General features: G+C 35.5%; 1 protein-coding gene across 1 annotated transcript; it reads right to left on the reverse strand.

Moving 5' to 3' along the window:
• Window positions 1–1,902: 1,902 nt before the first annotated feature.
• LOC108684464 (cGMP-specific 3',5'-cyclic phosphodiesterase) lies at window positions 1,903–8,790 on the reverse strand. Its single transcript, XM_018188788.1, has 12 exons — window positions 8,713–8,790; window positions 7,708–8,036; window positions 7,186–7,434; window positions 6,584–6,932; window positions 6,200–6,369; window positions 5,729–5,951; window positions 5,443–5,517; window positions 5,333–5,371; window positions 4,573–4,854; window positions 3,471–3,847; window positions 2,925–3,361; window positions 1,903–2,844 (listed from the first exon to the last, which is right to left on the reverse strand). Exons 1-12 carry the CDS (start codon window positions 8,764–8,766, stop codon window positions 2,207–2,209), a joined length of 3,222 nt encoding a protein of 1,073 aa, XP_018044277.1. The 5' UTR covers window positions 8,767–8,790; the 3' UTR covers window positions 1,903–2,206.
• Between the last annotated feature and the right edge of the window lie 1,274 nt (window positions 8,791–10,064).

Below are 10,064 nucleotides of genomic sequence, written 5' to 3' on the forward strand. Positions count from 1 at the left end.
CTCTCTCTCTCTCTCTCTCTCTCTCTCTCTCTCTCTCTCTCTCTATTATCGCGGAGATCGCTCTGAAGAAAAATTTAAGATGATAAAACAATTATTTAAATTGCGCTTGTTTCTGACTGAAACTGCCATATTGTGGAGCTCGTGTCCGTGAGTTCGATTCGCACATTTTCAATTCATAAGCATCATCATTACCGATCCTTCGTACGCCGAACTGTATAGCCTAGAATGTCAAGATGTAATACAAAAAGATTGTCAAAATTGAATTCATCATTATCATCATCATCATCATCATCATCGTCGTCATCATCATCATCATCATCATCATCATCATCATCATCATCATCATCATCATCATCATCATCATCATCATCATCATCATCATCATCATCATCATCATCATCATCATTATATCACCATCATCATCATCCGACGACGCTGACACATTCACACATACAACATGCTTCCTCGTGTTCTACGGGATTACGATTATGAGCAATGTCGTTGTGAGGTGCAACGACCGACCGTCAAGTTCACTAGCTACCTAGCCATCGACTAAGCATACGTGTTTTGCGTAATACCGTTGTCTACGTATTATCGCCTTATAATCTACGGGCAACAGTCTTCTCAGAACTGACGTGTGATGTATGCGAGATCATTTCCTTTTGATACTTTCTAAACTTTTCCTCTTTCTTTTCTTGGGCTATGTATGTATTGAATTGTTCGGAAAATTCGTGCCGACTCACCTATATAATTTAATAAATGTATACTAAAATTTAAATTTTCTGCGTTTCAATTTTCCTTCAACATCGGCACAAACTTTCCGAACAACCCAATAGTTCATCTTCTTTGCCCTATGAAGATTCGCCATTTCGTTAATTATTTCGATATTTTGATTCATCATTTTCTATTCAATGGAGATAGTGGAAAAAATTCGAAATTAATAGATTAATTAATATCTTCTTTGAGCGTATTTTCCTTTACAAGAATGTTTTCTGGAAGTTATGTAAATATGCATTTATTTGGTATTAATTTTCATTCTAAGTTTTACATGTCTGACGTCGAACTTTGAATACATTAATTCAAATTTGTGCCAAATTCGGTTATAAATAATATTGAGATTTTTATTTCTCTTTATTTTATTTAAATAAATGTAAAATAAACGATGATAGAATATTATAATAAACATGATACTCTATTTCTATCATAATTTCTCGATTAAAAAAATTAAAAATTAAGTTTTTTTGTTGAAACATGATTAATTATCATATTTCGATCTATTTTACTTTTTATTGAAAGTTATTTTTTTAATATAATTTTTTTGTCTATATTGTCAGTTTTCTCAGATCTAATTAAATTTGTTTTTTTTTCGCAAGAATATATACTTTTTACAAATTACTAAATTTATCATTATTTCTTCTCATTGCAAATTTTTTTCTGTCTTCTTATCTTTTATTTCTTTTGATCGATCTTACATCTGATCAAATATTCTTAATTAAATGATCATATATAGTGATTTAATTAGCGCGTGGCATGGTAGACAGCACTGGTCTATCATGTCAAAGGTCCCATGTCAAAGGAGTTCGATCCTGGTAGGAACCAAAATATTTACGCTCGTCTCGGAAAAGGCCGGCAACTGACAATATCTTGCCCACAGAAACCTCTCGAAAAATCCACCATTCGGAACTACATTAAAACTGTAGGTCCCATATGCTTGTAGCAATTGAATAATCAGCGTACGCATCACAAGCATATGAGAGGTATAACACAGGTCAGAAGCCTAACATAAGAGAAAGAAGAAGAAGTGATTATTTCTACAAATATCAAATATTTCTTCTTTTAAGAGTTCTCTCAAAGGATTCATTTCCTGTATTTCGCTGCAACTAAAAACAGCCTCAAAAGAGCTTTATTTAAATAATTTATTCGATATCATTCTATTCTTCGAGAATAGTCTGACTTAGTTATGGAAGCAGACAATATTATTCCTCTAAGCGACTTCTTGGTTCATTGCCCCTAAAGCTTTCTTTCAATGACAGCTCGCGTCTACACATCTGTCAAATTTCAGCTTCCAGGCAGTATCAACATTAAAGGTTTTATCTTTCGCGACCTCTCTGGAAGTTGCGATGTGTATTTAAATATTCATTTCCAAGTATCGTTATCCGTTGGCCCATCATTCAGGGATGCTTTCGAGCGTCGTTGATGTTAGCCGTCAAATGAGCAGGCACAGTTTGTTTCGATTTTTCCTTTCCGGGAGTAACGCCTTCGACTTACCGGCATCCTCCGAGCTGCTTCTCGCGTAAAGAGATCTGCTGATGCGATGTCGGACTCCTTTGCTCAATGTACGTCCACCCTTTCTCAATGAGGCGAACCTGCCGAGCGACGATCTATCCGGCATTTGTTCCTTTTTATCAGCTTGAGCGCAGTTTAAAGTCGTGACTGTGAACTCAATATCTTTAGGCTCATAAGAAACAAATTCTTCCACTGGTTCCTCGATCGTGTCGCGATCGATCCATGTCAATCCCATCTCGACTTTTTCTGCCAAATCCTGCCAGTGCTTTCGATTCTCCGTGGTGCCTTCGTAGAGCGGCAGTATCCATGGAAACGTTTCCGATAAGACCTTGTAGAGTGGCAGGCAGATCACATCAATGAAGCCGACCTGCATTTGTGGTAATTCATCTCTTCTCTCGCGATCCATCATCGCCACCGGCTGCTGATTGAGTTGAAGGCGCTCTAGATCGCCTTGGTCGAAGAACTCGTCAGCTACCAGCTTTGCCACACGATGCTGCACATCCCAGGGCTTTGCTATCGCACTCACGTCACATGCTGTCATCATCATGCCACATAGCACTGCAAAAAAATAGACAAAATTAGTCAATTATTTGTGACATTTGAAAAACTGTTGAATAAAGATTATTATCAAGTATTACATTCTTTCTTCTCCTCGCTCTGCCAATCAAATTCGCCCTCGTCGATTACTTCCATGAAACGATTCCTTTTTTTAAAATACATCGCTAGGTCGGTTGACAGAATAGCACTCTCCACAACCTTCATCACGCGTCTGTAGTCCTCCATCGATAAACTCTGAAAGATGTTGTTGCTATCAGAATTCAGGATCATGACGCATTGATCGAAGTGATGATGCTCCATTGTGCTGGTTGAGTAAAGGATTGCCAATGGAGATTCGGTTTTCATTTGAAATGCATTGTTGGTGCCACGATGATCCAAATCGTGACACAGACACGCCACTAGGAGTCCAAGAATTTCTAGATCGGTCATAAATTGTTCCATTTTGCCGGTCTTCAACATCGCAAACATCGTTTGCGCGACATTCAGCGCGTGCCGCCAATTATGGTACTTTACTGGCCTGTCAAGAATAATTCCCAATTGTAATTTTGTTTAAGATTGTGTGTTTAGAAGATTCGTGAAGAAATAAAAGCATGAAACAAAATAAATAATGAAACGAGGATATCCACCTATAATTCTTCTTCACACTCAGGATCCATCTACACAGAACGTCGTACGGTATGTGGAATTTCTGTATAAGATCACATTGCTTGAACATTCTAATGGTAGCACGGCACGTGTCTTCGTCGGTGAGATCAAAGTCGATGAATGTGAAACTGTAGAGATTGTATGTTTCCGCGGACGGTATAAGATCAGAGACGAGGCGTAGAGCGTCTTCGTTGTTGGCGGTCGCATGATAACTGAGACACTCGAGGGCCACTTTCTGCTTCGCCATCAGCTTGCACGCGGATTCGTACATCTGCGTATTATGAATACCGAGACCGCAGAAAATAGCAAATGCCTCGAATATTGACACGTCTGAGTCGGTAAAAGATGTGCCGTTGTCCTGCAAAGAATTTTGTTCATTATTAATCCTACATTATTCGCATAGTTTTTTTTAACATAATTACGCGTGAGGTGATTCTCATATTCCAATATTATACTTCAATTTTCATTGTTCTCTTTGATGATTTATAATTAAATAAAGATATATAAAATTCTATACATCTTTTAGATAAATGCAAAATTTTTTAAACAATTTGTTAAATACAATAATATGTTTAGCAAATTGTTGGTCTAAATAGCATTCATACATTTAGCGAATTTATTTAGCGAATTCATTAAGGCTGAGGTATAGGTATATCTTGGAATTCTTCACGTGAATAATGAAGAATTAATAAATACTAATCGTTATTAATAATTTTATCTAGTAATTGTTAATAAGGGAAGAATATCTCTTATTATAGTGTCAGAAATAATATCAATTTTTTTGTAATATCTTTTTTTATCGATGAATTTTATCATGATACAATATCATTGTTTGACACCCAGCGATCTGTTCTCAAGCAATGTACAGTTTAAAAAGTCAATAACATAAAAATTGTGTGATATTTAATGCAGCACATGCAGATTATCATTAACGGATTATTAAGGATTAAATGCAAAATACATATATCTAAATGCAAATACAAACTATCAATAACAGATTAATAGATTATTCAAGATTATTGTGGATTATTACGGATTATTATTGTACTTAAAAATTAAAAATGAAATTTTATTAATTCAAACCTTGTTGATCAATTGAGCAACTCCGATGACAATTCTTTGTCCGTTGACGATCGGCATACACAGAATACTTCTGATAGGTTCCTTTCCACTCTCCATTACATCTTTCTTCAACCACGTAGTGACGTCGCCAATGTTGAGAATTTGACCCGTCACGGCGACGTATCTTGCGATCTGTCCCAGGGAACTCGATAGATTGTTGTTACTTGGTCGATATACCCGAGCTTCTTGTGTTTCGTTCTCCATCTCGAATACCATGGTAAATTTACTACCTTCGGCCGATGCCTGAAAACAATAGATAGATGCCTGTAAACAATGAAGAATAAAAAAGATCTGTGGTATCTCCCTTAGGATGCATCCAAAGTATAGCCGAATATCGAGCCAGAAACCGAGTCTGCGCCCACATTTAAAGATTTGATGTGAATCTATATTCATTTCGATAATGGCTGCGTTCGGAAACATCGCTCGGATACCTCCGATGTGTTAGATTCATCTTGTTTAACATTAATGTTAAACAAGGACAAGATGATGAATCCAAGGCATCCGTAGAATTTTTGAATGTGGACGCAGGCTCATGGCTTGATGGATGAAGCCTAAGAAAATAAAATGTTAAAACTTTTAAAAAGATTAATGTGTTGATTAACGTCACAGAAATTAAGCGACGAAAGAATATACGTTTGCTTCGTCGGAAGGGCTGAAAAATTTCGTCTTCTTGTTTATTTATGTAGATATATATTTGATTTATAAAATCGAAATTACTTACATGCTGTTGAATAATGTCCTCCATGTTGATGTTATTGCTCTGAGCCGCCAGGAAAGAGAAAAAGATCATCAGACTTACAAATTCGAGTAACACGTGGCGGTGCCACTCACCTCTCTTCTCGACAACGGCTTTCTGCTCTCTTGCACCGACTTCCCGGGCCGCTCGACGATTTTCTCGAGATGTCCCTAAAATAGATCTTAGCATTTTTTATTGTGTTTTTAATTGCCATGAAGGGCATTTAACTGGGATATTTAAAATTAAATATTAATTTGTTTTGTGACTAATTTAAAAAATTGCTCTATATTTTCTGCGACTTTATTATATAATCCGATACAATATTATCGTAGGTAATATATCGTATATGAAAAATTGAGTTCATGGAGAGAAAATACTTACTGCCTCGCCGCAGTCCAAATCCAGCAGGTAAACGGCGCATCTCTCACACTTGAGCAACTCCTTCGCCTCGGTCATGATCTTTGTGACGAGACACTCGAGATTATTCTGTTCTTCGAATATGTTCCGCGCCAGATTAAGGAGTATCTGATTGCGCCGGTATTCCTGCACGGACAACTCGAACAATTGCGCGTTCTGTATGCCGATGCCACAAAATGTGAGGTATCTGCGATAATCGATGCCGTCGTAAAATTAGACGTGCGATCGTATTAATAAACGTATCGATCGCCCGCGATGCCGATTATAATTGCGCGTACATGGCAATTACATACTCTTGTAACTGGCCTTGCGCCATTATGTAATCAGTTAATGTAACTATGTTCCAACGTTTATCTAAGCGTCCAGTACCTGATTATTATACACAGTTATGCGAAGCTATCAATTTTTGGAACATATGTTTTACAATTTTCCCACCTTTGAAACACTTCGACGTCCCTGTCTGTAAATTCGTTGCTGCCGTTCGTCTTATTGATGATCTGAGCAACCCCGATGACATCGCCCTCGTAATTGCAAATTGGCATCGACAGAATCAACGTTGTTTTGTATCCGGTTCGCATGTCAATGGCGCTGTTGAATCTCGGATCCTGATGAGCGTGAAATATCTATTTTAATCTTATCGACAAAGATACAAAACTGGTCATCGATTATAATTAACTCTTATACAATTACTCAGAAGGTTAATTACATTTTTTTCTTTATCGAGCTACAGCGTCGTAATAATTACGACGCCATGAGGTTAAACAGAAAATTCAAAGAAATGTATCGAGACATTCTAAGAAAAAAAACGTGAACTGAAACCTTATAAGCGTCTTTGATGTTGATAATCTCCTTGGTTTGCGCTACGTAACCGGCGATGCCGACTCCGAACGGTATTTTGAGTTCCTCGTTCTTAGCCCGTTGGATGGCTTCCTCGAGCTCGGTTTCTTGAGTGACATCAAATAGTTTCGCCACCAGGTATCGATCCTCCAAAGGTCCTTTCGCCAGGAACAGACTGCCACGATCGGCATAAGTGAGTAGGCCGACGTTTACTAGGATCTTGTGGCAGAGGACATTGATGTCCAATTCGTTTGCCACGTCCCTTATCAGCTCCATAAACAGATCGCTCTCGTCCAGTCTACCGAGCTCCTCGCGACGACCCATTAGCGTGCTGTAAGGCCTGGAAGATTTAATACTTGCGCTACCTAAGTATGAAGCGAGTTTCAATTAAGTTCGAAAAGAATTTTTAAATATTTATTATTTTATCAAAATATAAAACGAGTTATATATGAGATATTTATATATTATTTAATTATCATGTTTTATTTATCATGTTATTTATCTTAATGTGACTTGGAATAATTTGATTATATAACACAAAGATATGAGATAAAGTAATTTTGTTGTTAATCTACGTTTTTTACCTATTGGGACTCCTGCTGCGCTTTGCGGGTGAACTCGAGGCCAGCCAAGTCTGAAAGAGATCGGATGTGACGCTGTTACGTTTGCTCCGGTTGAGAAGGTTCTCTTCCTGCTGCTGCACGCTGGGCGCGCTCGGTACGTTCGGTGTTATCGTTTGCAGCATACACGTGTTCTGCAATCTTTGTCGAAACTGGAGACTCGCTTTTTCCTGCAGCCACGTTTCGACCACAGCAGGATGCGTCTCCAGATATCTTTATTATAAAAATTTAACGATTGTGCACACACAAATTTTTCACAGTTTTTATAAATTTTTATTTATTATTTTCTATAATGGTTAACAATAATAATAATAATCTAAGTGTTTAAATGGTATGAAAAATAAAAATAAATATAATTTGTGTAAAATGTAATATGTTGTTGTATGGCAACGCTAACATTTCGTTAAAATTCTTCAAAAATTTAAAAATAATTAATTCGACAATATACTGTCATTGAATAACATGAAATTGATATGAGTCAATTACCTTCCAACTCTATCCATAGTGAGGTTGTCGTCCTCATCGTACTCGTGTATAGTGTCTTGGCAGCTGATCCTCTTGCTTCTATACAGCCTGGCGATCTCAATCTCTTTTACATCAGTCTTTGTACTTGTACTTAGGGGTACTTTTGATTCTGATCGCACGGACGTTTTCAACTTTTTGGGACTGTCGTCAGTGGAGCTGATAATGTCCGATTGCTCAAGATTGGACGAGCGCACTAAAGGACAGTCGTCCTTCTCCGGTGTCCTCTCGGACACCGGCTTTGTAGAGATCTTCATCGTCTCGAAGTTTTCGAGGTTGTTGTTATGATTCGCCTACCAAAGGTATTGGAAATCGAAGCTATCTGTTTGTTTGCCACAATTTATCTTTTATCTCGCTATTCTATGATTCTATGATGTTATTTTGTGAGATTGAAAAGAGAAGCGTAGTAAACTGAAACTCTAGTAAATTGAAACTCTAAACTAAATAAACTAAACTGAATAATGATTGACTTTTAATTGACTGGGAGACCTGGATTTTAATAATACAATTTTATGAAAGAACAGTTTTTAAAATACGTTTTTAAAATACATACGTTTTGTCAATTGGTAAACATTTTTTTTTAATTATTTGAATGTGTTATTATTACAATATTTTTACGTACTAAACTTTTACAAAACATTTTGTATTTCTGAAAAGTATGTCAGAATCTTTACAGTAAGAATTTATATAACATAACATAATTTTTTACTTTTTAATTTTTATTTTTTATAAAAGAGAATTATAAATAAGTAACAATATTAAATAAAAATTTTAGATAATTATTTTGTTTTAAAGTATTAAAAGCGATATTCAAGAATTTGTATATTCCTATTTTTTTTATATGTAATTTTTTGACAATTTTTAAGTCGTTAATATCCAGGTTCTCTAGTCACAAAGTGTCTTTAATTTGTTTAAATTGCAGCCATTCTGTTATAACGACAAAAGCATTAATGCAAATTGTTTAATTACTTCCGTGTCGACGGCCTCCGACAACTCATCATCCACTTCGTCTTCTGCTTCCATATCACCTTGAGCTTAATGTAACGTGCATCGAGCGCAATAGGAACGTTCATTTATGCGACGAAAATCATGCGAATAAGAGGAAGCTTCACATCTCGTCGCTTCTTCGTTTTTCGTACATCTTCGCGAGTCTCGGAAATACGAATCTGAAAAGATTTGAGGTTTCTTCATAATATAAAAACTCTGCTCTAATAATTTTTTTGTTAATAATTTCTAATAATTTTTATTTTGTTCTTATGCTTATTCTATGCTATTGTAATATTGAGATATCATTTTTTGCTTCCTTTTTATAATTTTTCAGTTTATAGAAATAATTTATTATAAAGAAACATTAGTTAAATTGATTTAAATGAATTAAACAAACAATTCTCATTATGCTGAATGCGTTGATAAAGATACGAAATTATTATTATTGTAGCAATGAAATCACTTTATTTAGACGAATGCCTTCGATAATTTGAACTGATTTTTAAATATAAATATGTATATTTATGGCAATATGTAAAATATTCAATTTTTTATTTTCTATTTTACCGCTTCATTAATAATATAATTCATGATGTAATTCATAAAATTATTACTTTTGGAATAATCTGAAAAGATCTCGTGTGACTTCAATATGCTTTAACATTTTACAAATCTTATTTAAATGTATAAAATGTTATCTATGAAGGATCGAAGATGAATGAATTTTATATTTTATGAGTGGTATAACTCTTATATGCTGAGGGTTTTCTTTTCTTTTTAATTAGTTGTTCCTCTTGCGCGTTTTCGTACTCCTTCGTCCCCTGCGAAGGATCGAAGGCAACGACCCACTGGGGAAATTCATGTCTAATCACTGAATTATGAAATTACGCAATTCAATATTCATGAAGAAAACCGTCCAGCCGCCGTCGTCTGTAATTCTCAATGAGAATAACCGCTTCACATTAAGTCCCTTGTTAATACGTTTCCTGTCGATGATTATCCTCCCCGCGCCGCGTCTCTAGCTCATACAACTCTGACATTTTATCCGCTAAATTGGAATCGAGACTACGGATAATTGGAATATCATGATGATACGAGTGGATGCGAATTCAATTTTTGTGAATTTTCTATTCTGAAATGTATCGTAGATCACAATTATTTTTATTACGATATACCGTCGCATTACATCTTTTGATAAATAAATTATCATTATGTTTAAAGTACTTCAAGTACATTCTATAAGCTTATTATATCTTTTAATTTGAAAAAGATAAGAATATATTTTCTTCATCTGTACGGTCATAAAATTATATTTATAAAATTAAATAAAATTT

The sequence above is a fragment of the Atta colombica genome, unplaced genomic scaffold (assembly GCF_001594045.1).
Source record: "Atta colombica isolate Treedump-2 unplaced genomic scaffold, Acol1.0 scaffold135, whole genome shotgun sequence".
Classification (NCBI taxonomy): Eukaryota; Metazoa; Arthropoda; class Insecta; order Hymenoptera; family Formicidae; genus Atta; species Atta colombica.

Bases quoted from the DNA above. Each gene is read 5' to 3' on its own strand.
- LOC108684464 (XM_018188788.1), bottom strand. From the start codon at position 8,766: ATGGAAGCAGAAGACGAAGTGGATGATGAGTTGTCGGAGGCCGTCGAC. The intron at 8,037-8,712 runs GTAATTAAACAA...TACCTTTGGTAG, and splicing joins CGGAGGCCGTCGACACGGAA to GCGAATCATAACAACAACCT. The intron at 5,518-5,728 runs GTAAGTATTTTC...GATCTATTTTAG, and splicing joins ATTTGGACTGCGGCGAGGCA to GGACATCTCGAGAAAATCGT.